Source organism: Lissotriton helveticus, chromosome 7 (assembly GCF_964261635.1).
Source record: "Lissotriton helveticus chromosome 7, aLisHel1.1, whole genome shotgun sequence".
Classification (NCBI taxonomy): Eukaryota; Metazoa; Chordata; class Amphibia; order Caudata; family Salamandridae; genus Lissotriton; species Lissotriton helveticus.
In genome coordinates, this window is record NC_136068.1 from 1,496,618,355 (window position 1) to 1,496,635,818 (window position 17,464).

A 17,464-nucleotide genomic window follows, 5' to 3' on the forward strand; every position below is an offset into this window, starting at 1 on the left:
GCAAGGTTTTTGTGCATACATTCTGACAAAACTTGGTAGAAAATCGGAGATGGGATTGGATTGTGATTTCCTTTTCAGCTTCCTTCAACCCCTAGAAGAATTCCATATTCTTCATCAGTCCTACTTTCATTCTTTGCATTTTTTCTGACAACCCACTTTCTGCCCCTTCCGTTATGTATGCGCCAGGTTCACCAAATTAATGGCAGACACATGGGTAAAATGTATTGTAATATAAAGCATACTTATAACGGGCACTGCAACACATCGGGCATCCTGGCGCTAAAACACAGTTTCTTAGTTTTTTCTAACACCAACCAACCAGGAAAACTTTGAACAAGTTCTAAATAACATAGGGGTAGGGCTATTTAGCATAGGAAATGTTGTCACTTCAAGCTCAGAAGCAATGCAACAACCAGGGTTGCCACCTCGCAGGTTTTCAGCCAGCACCACCGATATTTTAATGACCCAGGTGGTACTAAAAAAGGCAAATCTCCTAAAGCCGGTATTTTTAACTCTCATATGTACATACTTCAAGCAGCAAATAAGACACTTTAAAACAAATTATAGAGTGGAATTAGCGACCCCTGATGAAGAATTTAAGTAAAGGCAGAAAAGTAATGTTACTAATCGTCTATATATATAAAAACCAAAGTTTGTCCGTTTGTCCTTTATGCATTACTACACCGCTCATCCGATCGGCATGAAACTTTGGGAAGTTGTTGAGTACACTCCCGCAAAAATTTCTGACTAAAAAAAAATTAAAAAATTGTGAAAAGTATTAGAGTACACTCCCGCGAAGGTTTCTGGCAAAATAAATTAAAAAAAAATGTGTTAAATATCGGCCCCTTGGCCACGCAGGGCCCTCATAATCTTTCCAATACTGAAGGTTTACAGTTTACGGTGCAAATCGCTTTTGCAATGACCATCAACAAAGCACAAAGACAATCGCTGCAAGTGTGTGGACTAGATTTGGAGAATCCGTGATTCTCACATGGACAACTGTATGTGGCCAGCTCACGCGTCGGAAAACCTTCTAATTTATTCGTGTACGCAACGTTTACAGTTTCCGGTGCGACTCGCTTTTGCAATGACCATCAACAAAGCACAAGGACAATCGCTGCAAGTGTGTGGACTAGATTTGGAGAATCCGTGCTTATCACATGGACAAATGTATGTGGCTAGCTCAAGCATCGGAAAACCTTCTGATTTATTCATGTACGCACCAGACGGAAAAAAACAAAAAAATGTGTATCCACAAGCACTCGAATAAATAAACAGAATTAAAACAACACTTTAAAATGTTTTCCATATTAAAATGAATAAGTTTCAATAAAAATGACACAATGTAAATTGAATGTTATCATAACAAGTTTCCTTAAATTTCCTTTCTTCTGAGATCGAGTAAGCTAGTGAATACATATAGTTTTGTTTAGTCTATTTAGTAGCATGTCCGGGCCTCTGCAGCTATTAAAACACCAAAAAAATGACTGGTATTTTTTTCCTGAAAGTTAGCAATCCCTAGCCACGACCTTATCCCATCCTCCCATGTATGCCCCTGATTACGTTTCTAGAGGAGCTGAATTCCTGGGTGAAATTCCAACCCGCTCCATCACAAATGGCAGTATGTTTTCGCACCCATATTTTTGTCTGTGAACACTAAACACAATTTTACTGGCAAGAAAAAGCAGTCGACAAAATCACTTTAAAGGATTAGCCTGCAATAATAGCCACACCTTAATACCCCTCCCCCTTAGCTGTCAAGGTTCACATTGTTATGTGTGACATTTCCATAATGTCAGTGTAATTATGAGTGACATTTGCAACGACTATGAGTGGCACTTTCTCGCTACCTAAATCAAGCAGTGAAGACAAGGGAAACATAACTAGCGGAATTTACACCCATTTGAGCAACGAGAAACAGTGTTGAAGTTGCTAGGCGGGTGCAGCAAATAATGGGGGCCGGGCTACGGCACTGGCAGTAAATGGAGCATTCGACCTGTCACAGCCTAGTGGGACACCTGTAGCCGGGTGGGGAAACAGGTCCTCCCTCAGCCTGCGCCGACCAAACCTCAGTGGCTCTTCCATGGCAAATAATAAGTCAAATGAATGGCTCTCTGGCAGTCTCATGTGGGACCCTAAAACAGGATGTGAGATGTTATGTTATGTTATGTTATGTTAATTTCGATTTATATAGCGCCAAATCACCGACAGGTCTCTTAGCGCTTGCTTTGGGAACCCGTCCTGGCTTTCCCTGCGAGATAACCCCTACTGGGAATCTCCAAGGTGAAGACCAGGCATCCCATCACAGTAGGGTCGTAGTGGAGATTAAGCAAGCTATTGCCCAGAGTTGCAGAGTGTGAACCCATGATTCGAGTAGGCACCGAGGCGAGAATTATCGAGTCCATGGACATTTTGAGCTCAAGACCCTGCCGCGTCGGGAATTGAACTCTGGTCCTGGGTCTGACCTCTGCATCAGGGTCTGCCTCCTCTAACCAGTGAGCCACACTTCTCCATAGCCCCAGTGCAGACTATGATCTCAGCTGCCTGATAGATGAGCTCTTAGGCCACAGCCGAGCTGTAACTTTACTCATGGTGAGGCATCAATCCATTGCACTTAATAGTAAATTGAGAGGGGCTGCAGCTTTCAGGAAGCACCCTCACACAGCCTAAGGTCTGTGATTATCTGTGGGATATAGAAGTTTCAGAGACCTTCATTACATTCTGGGGGGGGGGGGGTGATAATTATGTGTTATATTTCGGCCAAGTGCCTCATTTCATCAGCTGACCTAACTTCATCTTAACACAACTGAATCCCAGACCTCTGAGCTGTAACCAGCAGCTACGTAACTAACCTCCATGTTATTACATCCCCAGAACTGAGGAGTGAAAGTACTAACTGACTCTTACTGTTTCTGTAGCAAGCAGCGCTATCACAGTACAGACCAGGCCGCGCATCGATTCCCCCCTGCAGGCTCAGTTGCGGGCAGTGACCACGGTCCAGGACTCGAGTCGCCCGATGACCACGGCATTCTGAAATTATGCCTGCTCAATGTCAAGTCCGGGTTGCCCCCGGGTCGCCACAGTGTCATTTATGGCACAGTGGGCACAGCTGTGCTGACAAACTTAAACTGTCTGCCGCTCCAGCCGCCCGCTTATGTGTGTAAGTAACAGAGTGCCTGTCCTGGGCTGCATTTGCAGGCTGACTCACTCAGTGATGCACGTCACGTCAGTAAATCGAATTCCGCCGGGGAATGAAGTTACATTGTAGCCTGACTAAGCCAGCCCAGATAGAGTTCAGCCAGCCACCCGCAAGCGTTGTAGACCCTGCGCTGCAGCCAGCTTTCTGACAGTGGTGCTAACAGCGCTCCGGCTTAACAGTTGAGGAGGCGCTATAATATGTGATTTTTCATTTCAGTGCAGTGATGTGGACCACCACATTGAGATATGTTAGTCTAACGATGAATGCGTGGTACTTGGCAGTACTCCCCTCGCCACCAAGTGCTGTATGTCCTTGTTTTCCGGCAAGAGGAAGCACAAAATGCCCCCCCCCCCCTCACTTGTAATGTACAGCCTGCTATGCATTCTAATTATACACATCAATATATGATATACTGTGCATATGCTAGACATAACCATTGAAGTCGCATCACTTTACTGCAAAATAGAAAATGCTTGAGTCGAATTACGTTTACGTCTCAAAACTAAAGTTTGCAATCATAAAAATTCAATTATACTTGCCAGGCAATTAAAACAAAATAAGCAATTCATATGTTGCACTTATCTTTTATATTGGTACTCGTCAAGTTTATAGTGATGACATATCATGTAAAATCCTCTTATTTGTGATACGTTACAGAAATTGTGCGGTTTTACTTCCATTAGTTTTCAGGCTGATCACAATCAATCAATCAATCAATCAATCAATCAATCAGGGAACTGTAAGCGCGCTACTCACCCGTGAGGGTCTCAAGGAGTTGAGGCGGGAGGGGGGTCCGCAGATTTGTCTAGCCGAAGAGTGAGGTCTTGAGGGTCTCCCTGAAGGTGTTCAGAGAGAGGGGGTGCGTCTCATGTCTGCCAGTAGCTTGTTCCAGGTCTTGGCTGCAATGTGATGTGAGAGAAGGATCTTCTGCCTGCTCTGGCTCTGTGGATGCTTGGGGTTTCGGCCAGTGCGAGGTTGGAAGATCAGAGGTTTCTTTTGGGTATGTGGAAGTTGATTCTGTTGTTGAATTATTTGGGTCTGATGTTGTGTAGGCATTTGTAGGCGTGAGTGAGGAATTTGAAAGTGGCTCTTTTCTCCACGGGAGCCAGTGGTGACTTTGTAGGTGTTGGCTGATGTGTTGGTGTCGGGGGATGCCGGGTATTATATATCCAGAATGAGTTGGAAGGAAGGGTTAGGGGGTGTTTCACATCTCCGCTATACTATAAGTGGTCTGGTATTTCGGGACTCAGTAATTATGTGGCCAGAGACAATGGACCTGGTTTTACCAGTGTGATTATGAACCTGGTGAAACCAGAGGAGAGGAAGTGGCAGAGATGTAGGGAAGGCACAGACTGGACCCTGCCAAAGCCCTGCATCACTAACCCTGGGCGTCGGCTGAGCCAGGAGCTTCTTGTCAGCCATCTCTCCCTCCCCACGAGGCCGTGGCACACATGGCCCTACATGCAGACAGGACAGGGCAGATAGCACACAATGCTGCCCCAGCTGAGCCCAGCCCAGTCCTGTACCTCCCGTATCCAATGTCCTCGCCACACGAACCTTTCTGAAGCCCCACACTCATTTATCAGCTGCTCCAAGCAGGCGGAAAATGGGTGCAGAGTTGGGCCTGGTATTCCACCCATAAAAGATTAAAACATGCAGAGTTGGAACTGGTATTCTGGGAACTGTGTTCAGGGACGTAGCTTGGGGGGGATTGTATTACAAATCCCCTAACAAATTTATTTTGTGGTAAATAGTTGGGTGCAGATGCTTTCATTCGGGTATGGTGAGATGTTGAACGTATTTAAACTAAACATTATATCCCAGACTGTTTGAAAATCTGAAGCGCACCCCCCACCCCCAATCTTATTGATCAAGCTACACACCTGTGTGTGTTATTCACGAATCTGGAGAAATAACTAATAACTAATATTAGTTGGATTATGGGCAGGCTCGAGCCTACCATCTGGAAAGAGTTGTTCCGACCACGTGGAATCAATGTGCGCAAATCCAGCTTACGCGTAATTGGGCCGTTAGAAGTTTGTGGTCAGGTTAGGCTGTTATTAGTGCTTCGATGACTTCGATGATTAGCGGTGATGCTATGAAAAATCAATTTGTAAACTAAGTATATTTCACAGAGAAATGCGAAAAAAGAATCAGTGATTATAACTCCAGTCACTCCACATGCATCTTTTCCATATACTTCTGGCTAACTAAGCTTAAATTACTAAAAAAACATTTGCATCCAAATGGGAGATGAGTGTGGTTTATACTTTAAAAAGGATTATTGCTCTCAAATGTGATGAGTTTAATGAGCTGAGCTCTTCGAATCGTCTTGTCCTAGACACAAAGCATGTAACAAAATTGCATAACAGTTTCCAGGTCCTCCTCTGGTTTCACTCCCAGGATATGGAATAACACCCCCCCTTGGAAAAAGACAGGGGTCTCTCTTTTGTCTTCTTTTAAGCTAGAATGAAAAAAACAAATGCTATTAACTCAACTCAGTCATTATTAATGTAAATGTAGATCAAACCTTCTTTCTCACAATTGTTACATCTTTTAGTTCATGGACCCATTGTAAATATATGTGTCATTATTTTCATATACTCTTTTATGGTACTTTGAAAATGTAAACCTGTAAGATTGCCTGTTTCTCTTATTTGCAATTCACTTAAAGGATCACCTGAATAGTGTCCACAATATAGAAAAACTGAAATAAATAAAAAAACAGTTGCACGTCAAGCTCTGGTAAAAGTTTACTCTTATCAGAGTGTAAGTGTCTTCTTCGCCAGCAGCTTTTAGTCATCCTACTCACCCAATGTAAAACCTTTCAGCGGTCTGTCAGAAGGCAGGTGACCAGCGCCTGACGAGCTGATGATGAAAGGGTGTCCTTGTTTCAGCCTCAACTGTCACATCCCCAGTTCCTTGACTCACAATATCGCCAGCAGGAGGTCATGCCAGAATTAACAATATAAAATAAGTTAATTGCGGGAGCATGTACCAACAGGCCATACTTCTTTGGTACCTATGAATTTATTACTTCCTTACTTACATTCAATCTCTCTTGTTTTTTGTGCCTTTATCACTCTCTCTCTCCTCTTATTTGTTTTCTTCCATTTTTTGATCATTTTCTTACCATCCTCCAATCTCTGTCTCCCATGAGCATTTAGTTTCATTATTTAATGTGTTTTATATAGTACTAACATGTTACCCTATGGTCACTTCAAAACACAATCGTTAGTTAGGAACAGGACTGACTTAAGGTATTGTAATGTATAAAGATTTCTTACGTCAACAGTGAGGTCTGGATGGACAACAGAGCAAGGGATCTGGGTTTGCCTAGGAAACATATGTCTTTGGGTTAATTCAGTAGGGATTAAGGCCCAGTCTCTCTATGGGGCGGCGATTCATAAACTAGCTTGTTTATTTTTTTCCTGTGTTTTTTTCAGGGAATGGAGAGCCTTTCTATCAGTGGTCAAAAGCAGTCCAGATCCGAACAAATCTTGATCTCCTTCTTGATTGGCTGCAGGGTGTTGGACTTGGCGACATCGCTGCTGAATTCTTCCGAAAACTGTCAACCACAGTCAATCTGCTATGCATTCCAAAAACCAGTCTACTGAAGGTAAGATGACAGCTAAGGTGAGCAAGCGTAATTGCCAGTTGGATGTAATGCAACAGTGGAGGCAGCACCAGGAATGAAGTCATAGTATGGTCACTTTATTTCAAAAAGTTCTTTATTTTTCTTCGTAATAAGCACTCAACGTTTCGTTCCAGTAAAAGGAACTTCTTCAGGGCAAAAAGTGATATGAATAAGTTCGTAGTTTGGACCCAGAATGCTGCCCTTGGACGTAATAGTCCCCGACCTTCTATTTTTTATTCCTTCTTAATTTTCAATACCATGAGAAATCTTGTTTCAGAACTGTGCATATGTGTAGAAAGGCTGTAAAAAGTATATCCGTCTCAGTCGTGTCGTTGTAACAACGGAAAGCAACCAATCCACATAAATGTTTGTAGAAAATAAGGACAGAGGTCTGTACCATGGATCCTCAGTAACCATGGAAGATCCTGATAAATCTCGAACACATAAAGTCAAAAAACCACGCAGTCACGGCATCCCGGTACCAGGATCACAATTGCCAGTTGGATGTAACTGGTGGCGAATTGGGCAGTTACAGGCTTACATGACGCAGATTTTGCCAGCTTTTCAACATCTTGCAATGGGCACAGGCTGCCTCCCTATGGATAGATGTACTGGTTATACAAATTGCTAATTATGAATAAATTAATCCATTAATTGTAAATTGTGTACGGCGCTATGTCACATTTTAGTTACTTAAGAGTGCTATATGAATTGAGAATTTGCCATGCAAGACCAGTCTAAAAATAGTCTGGTATTTTCTAATCATGACCAAATTGTCATTCATACCCCGTTATTATTCCTGTGTACTTCTAGTATCCTTGCACATTTGTTCTGTCCACAGAGAAACAAGTGCAACCAGGAAAAGCTGTATCTAAATAACAACTCTGAGATTGGGCTGTAACTGAATGCTCGTATCTTTTGTTCATCCATTCGACCCTTTGATTAGTGAGTTGGTCTATTAGAAAGCAAGTCAGAGGAATTCAGTCTGTAGTAGTTTCCTAAAGCATAAAGAGTTGGGTTCAGAGCTCACAGGGTAGGTTGATGCCAGTCCACTAACTGGGACCTCTCACTTCCAGGATGCAGAAAATAACCCAAGGAAAGGACAATGAAGCACAGCGATTAGATTAGAGGCTCTGAACCCCAAAGAGAAGCCTTGCATACCTAGTAGAGCGATAAAATAAGCATTTGCAATGCAATAGGTCTCACATTTTTGAGAGTTTGAGCTATTGACATTGTAAATGCCTTCAGCGTAAACTCTCACAAATGCGAGACCTATTGCATTGCAAATATTTATTTTGTTTACAAAGCCCCCATGCCGCCTATTCACATGCATGAAGGCTGCGTCCCTTTTTTTAAAAAAACTAAAAAAGGTGTAAAGGTGCGCGGCCGTTATTAAAGTGAAACCAAGGCGTGGGATCTTTAACAAAAATAACATCTGTTTGTCAAACAAATGCTTTTTTTGTTGTAAAAGCCCACATGCCGCGGTTTCATTTGAAAGAACTGGGCGTGGCCTTCATGCACGTCATGGGGGCTTTGACAACAAAGCAAATATTTGCAATGCAATAGGTCTCGCATCTGTAAGAGTTTAAGCTATTGGCATTTACAATGCCAATAGCTCAAACTTTCCTAAATGTGGGATCTATGGTGTTGCAAAGAAGTAGCCACCATTGTCCCGGCTGCTTGGAAATTGGAAGCGTGCATGCTGCGCTCAATGTAAGGAAAGCACGGCATGCATGCAGTAGGGCAAAAGCTATTAAAGAAAATAGTGCTCACGGACAAATTAAAACATACCGTGCAGCAGCAGAAGTAAAAGGGCCAGGCCTCATGGGAAGATTCAAACGAAGATAAGGCGGTACTTAGTAGGGACTAACAAGGCGATTAAGGAATCAGAAGCTACCATTTACAAAGGACAAGGACACAAGCCAATGACAAATGTGGGCGGAGAGTGGGCGGAACTTCAAGTCCCTAACTCAATACAGCAGGCCTCGCAGAACAGCACATGCGGTGCCCAGGCTCGACCTAAAAAGACTATATTCTTGAAGTTACCCTTTTAATTAGGTGAAGCGCAATGAGTTTTATCTCAAGGGGGTTTGGAGCCCCTGGGACAGAGCGTGGAGGCATGTCTCATTATTGTTCATATTTGTGATTTGCAACCAACATCTAAACTCTTGGTGCAGTATCTCCAATTGAAACAACAACAATGTTTATTTGAGTAAAAGTAGAAATTTCTTTGAGATGTTTGCACTAGATTTTTATGCAGATTTGTGAAGGCATGTACAATTTTCCAAGGAATCCTATTTTGGTGTTGTGATGAAACCTCAACATTACTGTATACCTCCATTATTCAACAGTAGACTGCAAACTTACGGTTTTGACAGATGTGGGCATTTGGTACAACATTTTAAACTGGTTTGCTAAATATACAATTTGGTGAAATTGGTAGGCAGGCTCGGATTCAAACCCAAGCCTGAAGCCTAGCAGCTACACCAAAGTTATTGAAAATGAGAGGCAAAGAAGATTTCAGCAGGTCACATTTTAACCTTTCTCTAGAAACCTATTTGTAAAGTATTTATTAATGATCTTCTTTCTTTCCATTCCTCTACCCCACAAAACAGCTCTCGTGGACACGTCTACACAGTGACTACTCTATTATTTCTGCTGCCCAGCTAAACCACCTACTACGAAACTACCACTTGGGGGTAGGAAGAGCCCACCCAACAGCGTGGGATCCGCCGGAAGAGGAGAAGGACGAGATTGCAAACAGTAAGTACCCTCTTGTATTCTGCCTACACTACGATAAGTAGGGCCCATTTAATGGAACCCACCAGAGGAAAAGAATGAGCACGCTATCTCAAAATACTTTAAGGGACAATGATCAAAAGTAATTGTGGTAGAAAGTGGTAAAAATATTTGTGCCGTCCAAACACTACCTAGAAACTGGTGTGGCTGGTGCATGTTATCAGTGTTGTTGCACGAATAGCGAGAAAGCACACTGGATACCAGAAGATAAATCTGTGGTAGAATGTATTGTGTAATTTTTCCATATTTCTCTTCTCCCCTGACTGAACTGGCCTTTGAGGGTGATATAGAGATTTGAAGAGAGGCTGAAGCAAATCAATGTCTTCTATGGCTAGGGCAGAGTCAGCAAGCCTGATATGTGACTGCCTTTGCCTTTACTTAAAATCTTGGGCAAGACACAGCTATTGACATAGCTCCTGTTTTCCTAGTTGGCCAATATGCTCTGACCTGACCCTGCATACACGTGCTCATTTGTAAATGTTTTGCTACAGCTTGGATTATCTTGAAATCAGACTGTTCTTCCATGGTTTGTTCCATGCTGAATAATCGAGCAGAGTCTACCTCCGGTTACATAGCAGGAGCTGTTTTTCTTGGCACCTTTCAGTCATGTGTGACCATCTGTGTAGTCCTGTAAGGGATCCAAATCAGAGTGGGGAAAGATTAAACCAAACACCGAGTGACCTTTCCCTTTATGGAACTGTGGGGAGAGGGAATGGAAACAGGTGTCAAGCAGAGAACATCTTGGAACATTATACAGTCCACAGACCCTTTCAGCTGTTGTGTGTTCTGAAATGTTGAGGGATTCTGTCCCCAGTAGTTTCAACTTTGAAATGCATGCACTGGATGTGCTAGGGTTTTAAAGACCCCAAGAAGTTCGAACCAAGACAGGTCTTTTATCTATGTATGTTTGTATTTACCAATAATCTTTTACCTATTTATGTTACGTTCCCAAACAGATAGTGTTGTTTTGAGTTACGAACATCCCATCAATTTAGTCAATTGTTTTTGTGACACAGCTTTCTATAATTTGTAGAGATGAAGTACTGATTCAATTGCCATGACTTTTGAGCAGGGTTTCCTGGCAGAATCACCAGGTCCACAGTGCCCTTTCCAACGTCTTCACGAGTCAAGTTTTCTCACCACCTCTGGATTCTCTTCTTGCTTCCAGTACTTACAAGATTATGATTTTACTTTTACACTTTAGCCTGACCTAGTTAGACAAGCAGGCCTCTTTCTGTTTGCTCCCATATGTGCTTAGATTAAAAACCTCCACTCTTCATTGCAGAACATTTAATTTTGTAGATTTATAAAATCGGGGTTGTTATCTAATTATTAAAGAAAACCTTATTAGATTCTATTTTTGGGGGTGATTATCAGCCTGTCACCAATATGACACCTATAGTCATGTGAAAAATTGTAGTTGAGGTATTCCACAATTATCTGGATGTTATATGCTGTCTTTCTTCCATCTACTTAGGGTTATGCCCCAAGGTCAATTTATTGATCTAGTTGGGATTGATGTCAAAACCATGGTTATGTGTTTGGGTTTTACATTTGGATTTGACATTGTGGATCAACCCACTTTCCTGCGGCATTTGTACAAAGATGATCCTGTATCAAACCACTGGCTTTATTGGTCACATTAAGTTTTGTAATATGGGTGAAGTTGGGTCCATTTCTTTCTACTTGCCCTACATGGTTCCATAGTTGTCTATTCTCATTACAATATGGCTTGTGTTGAGAGTTACCTTGGAAGTTGGGTTTCTGTGTCTCTCTCGTATTCCTTGCCACACTAATGTATCTTTGGATTTATCCTACCTCCTATTGCCTTTGTGCGTTGTGATTGCCGAGATGTTTCTACTGCATTGACATCTGTTTGAGAAATAGTTGATTCCAGCTCAGCGCTGCCAAAACTGTGCTCATTTGAGTGCTGGCTTCTTTTTACACCTAAGGGACTTCCTCTTCTCTGTGGCAAGCCCACAGTTACTATTCCTAAATTTGAGAAATTAGGGTTCTGATGTACCCAGACATGTCTAAAATGTTGACGGTCATGAACAAATGATTTTTGTAGTTTGTTTGGAATATAATGTGATGTGGAATGCCTATCAAGAAGTTGATTGTAATCACCCACTCAAACAAAGTTACAGTCTGGATGTTGTAAGAGTTTCTAAGTGATATTAGACTAAAACTTACAATCCGGAGCATTAGGTCCCCATAAATTAAGGAGAACAATTGGAACTTTATCGAGCAACAGTTTAAGCAATAACGAGCATCCATCTGCATCTGTTTCCTGGGATACCAGCTGAATATGGAGGGATTTATGACAAAGAATTATAACTCCATTTTTTTCACTGGTGCCCAGTGGGGAAAATAGTTCATCCACCGACCCCCTTTTTAATTTCAGAGATTCACTCTCTGTGAGATGTGACTCTTGAAAAAAAGCAAGATGTGCACCAAGTTTTGATAAATGAGTTAGAACTTTACGTTATTTGATTGGGGAATTTAAACTTTTGACATTCCGAGAAACAATTTTCAAAACTATAGGAAAGAGACAGTTTGACGAATAAAATCAGACAGAATACTAGAGAAGTTAAGTGAGAGCCATGCAAAAAGGAAAACAAATAGCATTGTGAAGAAGATGTGCTGCATTGAAAAGACAAAAACAATAGATAGAAGAGAAACAGAGAAAGAAAATCAAACCGAAATAGTAGAACAGAGAGAAAAAAGAAAATTGTTTCGAATATTGAAAAAGAAGGAAATGACAACAAAAATAAAAGGAAAGGGAAGCACACCAAAAAATACTGGGATGAGGGTGGTGGGGGACACCATATGGAAAAAAATGGCACATCCGATCCTCAGAAGGAGACAAGGCGCAAGAAGATTTGTAGGAGATGGATGGGGGAATGAGCACAGGCACAAACAGTTAGAGAAAACACCTGTAGGAAGAAAGCATGAAGGTAAGTCGACATTACGGAGACAATTAATCTACATATGATATAATACTACAACTCTGCAATGAGAGAACAACAGATACAATATAAATATACCATAAGGACTTTCATCGTCAAAATTGAAACATGTGAAGGGTATAAAAGAATAATTGTAAGATGCAGTAGGTGTTGAAGTATCCATAGTCTCAGTTCTACATGTTTCAAGAAACGTTTTCAGATGACTGGGGTCCTCATATGTTGTCATTTTGTACTTGTAGGTGACTTTGAGGAAGCAAGGGTAAAAAAAAACCAAAATGAGTGCCAAGAGAGCGAAGTATTGGTTTCATGCTTTTTTTCTTTTTGTAAAACCTTTTTTTTGGCATTTGTCATTATTACATACATCACATCTTTCATTGCCGATGGTTTTGGCATTCAATTGATCCCGCAGGGGGACTGATTACTACAACACACCAACATATGGGCTGAAGGCTATTGTGCCCTGTCACTCAGTCCATTAATTGGCAATGACCCACACGAGCCGGGTCCATATACAGGTAACCTACACAGATGTTACTCGCCAGGTCACGTCTCCTCGCACGCGTGCTCGTAGGGATTCGAAATATCTGCCTTATTTAAACCGTGAATAAACTTGGGGTAGAAAACTGGGATGCACTGTGTCGTATGTTGGAATTGCGCATTTGGGAACGCCTGAGAGCTGCACTATTGTGGGATACCATGATGTAATTGCGCTGAATCTGACTGGGGGAGGAGGAGGGACAACGCTAGAAGCTATCTGCGTGGGAGTGTGGCGATGGGTCAATGACTGTCATTTGGACTGACCAATTGGGTGTTTGGGCCCGTTGCATTCCCACTCGAACATCCCCTGGGGCTATAGAGGGCTTAGGGGAACTATCCGCCACTATCGCTGTTTCATGTGTAAAGGAGTGAAGCAGCATGGCCCTTGGCATGGGGATTGGATGTTTGCGAAATCCCTGGGCTTCCTCCCCCCGCAGTATTCCCTCTTCCGCTGCACCCCACTTCTTTACTGCACCCACCCATACCGCCAGGTGCCTTCCAGTGTATTGTTATGCACCGTTTGGCCAGGAGGAGCACTAGGGAGGCATAGCACATTTCGACTTTCATGTGCTTGCGATGCTTACCTATACCAAGGGCGCTGGCTTCCCATGTGTAAAGATCCCAGAGGCCCATGACCGTTCCAAGGGTATCATGGATGGTACACCAATAGCTGTGGAGAGACGGACAGTCCCACAGCATGTGAAAAAAGGAGGCAGCAGGCTCCTGACATCTTGGGCAGGCGAAGGTACCATCAGGGAAATACTTCTGGAGCTTTGCAGGAGTGAGATTTGCCCGATGCAGGATATGTAATTGTATGTTTTTGAAGCAGTAGTTGCGGGATACCTTCTTGGCGTATGCTAGTGCTTTGACCCATGTGTTGGTCTCATGCTTAACAAGTCTTTACGTTTATCTACTGTGCTTTTGGCGTAATCCTGGGAGAAATAAATATTATGACCTGACCACTAAATATATTTCATCTTTTTGGCAGCAGAAATCAACTGGATTAGTTCTGTATAATTAAAAAAAACTAAAGAATAACTCCCCAGTTTTTTTATAAGTAGAAGCAATTGTAGGAGGATGGCCTAGCCTGTAGGCACGCTGACTATCAATTGCAATTAATATTATCATGTCCTGCAATGAATTGGAATTAATATTATCACATCCTGAAAAAAGCCCTGGACAAGATAGTCCGTAGATTAGGGGCTTAAACAAGTCGGCGATTATTTTAAGGTGATAGTAACATTATATACTAAACACCCCACTAACAGATAGACTTTTATATATCCCCACTCAGACCATCAATAAAGGGATACCTAGGGGGTGCCGCTCGTCTTGAGGTTCTGCAGTCTGCCCAGCTCTTTGTTTGTTGCCCGCTACAGGAGTAGCTTTCCACGCTTCAACCCGCTGTGTCCAGGGTGAGGAAGAGACCAACACCGGCGAGGCCGCAGAGGAGGCGAGAGGCGCGGCCCCGGGACTGCGAGGTACAGCGCTAATTCCACCAGCTGTTGCCTCTTCCCGTGTGGGCCGCGCCCCCTCCCAGTGCCCGCCCCCACCAAGGTGTACAAAACCTCTCGCGGCCCCCGCTTCGCGGGAGCCGCTCGTCTTGAGGTTTTGCAGTCTGCCCAGCTCTTTGTTTGTTGCCCGCTACAGGAGTAGCTTTCCACACTTCAACCCGCTGTGTCCAGGGAGAGGAAGAGACCAACACCGGCGAGGCCGCAGAGGAGGCGAGAGGCGCGGCCCCGGGACTGCGAGGTACAGCGCTAATTCCACCAGCTGTTGCCTCTTCCCGTGTGGGCCGCGCCCCCTCCCAGTGCCCGCCCCCACCAAGGTGTACAAAACCTCTCGCGGCCCCCGCTTCGCGGGAGCCGCTCGTCTTGAGGTTTTGCAGTCTGCCCAGCTCTTTGTTTGTTGCCCGCTACAGGAGTAGCTTTCCACGCTTCAACCCGCTGTGTCCAGGGAGAGGAAGAGACCAACACCGGCGAGGCCGCAGAGGAGGCGAGAGGCGCGGCCCCGGGACTGCGAGGTACAGCGCTAATTCCACCAGCTGTTGCCTCTTCCCGTGTGGGCCGCGCCCCCTCCCAGTGCCCGCCCCCACCAAGGTGTACAAAACCTCTCGCGGCCCCCGCTTCGCGGGAGCCGCTCGTCTTGAGGTTTTGCAGTCTGCCCAGCTCTTTGTTTGTTGCCCGCTACAGGAGTAGCTTTCCACGCTTCAACCCGCTGTGTCCAGGGAGAGGAAGAGACCAACACCGGCGAGGCCGCAGAGGAGGCGAGAGGCGCGGCCCCGGGACTGCGAGGTACAGCGCTAATTCCACCAGCTGTTGCCTCTTCCCGTGTGGGCCGCGCCCCCTCCCAGTGCCACGCCCCCTCTCACCACCCGCATATTTAAGCAAGGGTCACAGCGCGCATCGCGGGACGCGCGCGGGGCGATCCCCGGGGCGAAGACCGGGCAAAGAGCGGGCCGTTTTAGGCCGGCAGAGACCGGACCGGGCCACCCCTCTGACGCTTCCCGCTCTCCAGCCCCTTTTCACTTACTTCAAAATGGCGACGAGATCTTCACGGAGTAAGTCTGCCCAACAAGGTTTAAGTACTCTGGAAAAATTCTTCCCAAAGGCGAGTTCTCAAACTAGCAAATGTCACTCAGTTACAGAAACGCACCTCGAGATGGGTCCCGAAAGTGTGTTTCTGGACCATGGGGATACTTTTTCAACAGATGCTAGTACACCCATTCCTTTGGACGCCACCCATATGTCACTATTGGACAGTATTGATCAGACCATTGAGTCGGTCCTTCAGCAGTTAAGAACCCCTCTAACGCAGAGGGATAGGAACTCCTCCCGACCATCTGAGATCTCTGACCATTCTGCCATTCCGGATAATATGGGATTAGACTCGCATGAAGCGGGACAGGCTGTCCTGCTCACAGAGCCTGCAGGCAGCGGAGTGGAACAACCTCCAAAAAGGAAAAGGTCCAGGGAAACAAAGAAGGCAAAAAGGGCCAAAGTTGACATAGTTGAATCAACCCATGAAGATAGTACAGACATTTCAGTCTCCCCTGAACTCATCTTATCAGGGTCTAGGTCGGATTACGTGGGCTCTCCAGCTCCTGTGCCCCTACCATTGCCCTCGGGCCCATTTCTCTTTGGTGGGGCAACTTCTAATAGTACTGATACAATAATCAATTCACTCACAGCCACTATTAAGAATCTGTTAACCCCCATCTCAGCTAAATTGGACGCCATAGAGAGTAGACTCCTGGCCCTGGAAAACAGCCACATAGGGAAAAGCCCTGGGTCAGCTACAAATGTTCCTATAGCTCCCCGGGATCCACCTGGGAATAGACCATTGACCTCTACATCGACCCAGGTCTCTAATAGGGTACCGCTGAACACAAACGGTGCGTCTGCTCCCCAGACGCGCCCTTTGCTACCTCTAGCGCCTAGGCCCCCTGTCCCGGCCCCCAGGAGATCAAAGCCACCTCCTGCGCCGCAATCGGGGGGGGGTAGTGAGTTCCACCAATGGCCCCACTGGTGGTATCACTCCCCCCCCTGATAGGCGCAGGGTGGTTAATCTGCCCCCTGAAGCAGTTCCATACACGGCAATTATGGTGGGAGTACCTGAGTTAACTGGTGATATAAGGGAGCCCCAAGACTCTCTACGCAACAAGGTTATAAGCTGGCTTAGTATTAATAGGCCGCTGCCCCCAAACCTGAAAGGCGAGGTCTTAATGGTTAGGAGGATCCCATGGATTGGCCCTACTCTAAAGAATAGGGTAGGGGATTGTATCATCGTAAGTTTTAAAAGCCCACACGTCGCCAACTACATCTGCAATTGGCTTGTAAGGCCTGATAAGTCCAACATCGAACTAGTACCCCTTTCATACTTCTATCCAATTGATAGCAACACGGTGGTAGGGAGGGAGAAGGGGTGGACCAGAGTAGGCTTTGCTGTAGATGGCTCACGTTATAGATTAAGGCATTACTTACCACCTGCCCAGGCCAATTTTATACATCATAATAGATTTTCCTGTTTGGATCAGGTCGACTGACCACAAACCGGGGAGACTTCTCTTGGTCCTGGGAAGATGGTGGATGAGGTGCAAAGTCGGGTGGGTTTGAGTACAGCCCCTGTAACTGAAGCCGCCCGGCAGGATACCGCTAAAGATCGAATGGATATCACGGACGATAGTCTGGGCCAACAGGGACCTCCACCTAACACCGGGTCTGACCATATCTTGCAACCTGGGGCGGCGGAGTTGGTTGGGCCTCCCGCCATCGCGGTTGGCAGCATTGTTTCGCCAGACATTTACCCATCCATGGTCACTGC

At 44.8% G+C, this 17,464-nt stretch overlaps 1 protein-coding gene across 1 annotated transcript in view; it reads left to right on the forward strand.

Moving 5' to 3' along the window:
* Positions 1–17,464, forward strand: part of RASIP1 (Ras interacting protein 1) — a 329,706-nt gene that overhangs the window by 231,021 nt on the left and 81,221 nt on the right. Inside the window, exons 10-11 of the mRNA XM_078654930.1 lie at positions 6,646–6,818; positions 9,452–9,599. Coding sequence (XP_078511056.1) covers positions 6,646–6,818; positions 9,452–9,599 — 321 coding nt within the window. The remainder of the gene's footprint in view (positions 1–6,645; positions 6,819–9,451; positions 9,600–17,464) is intronic.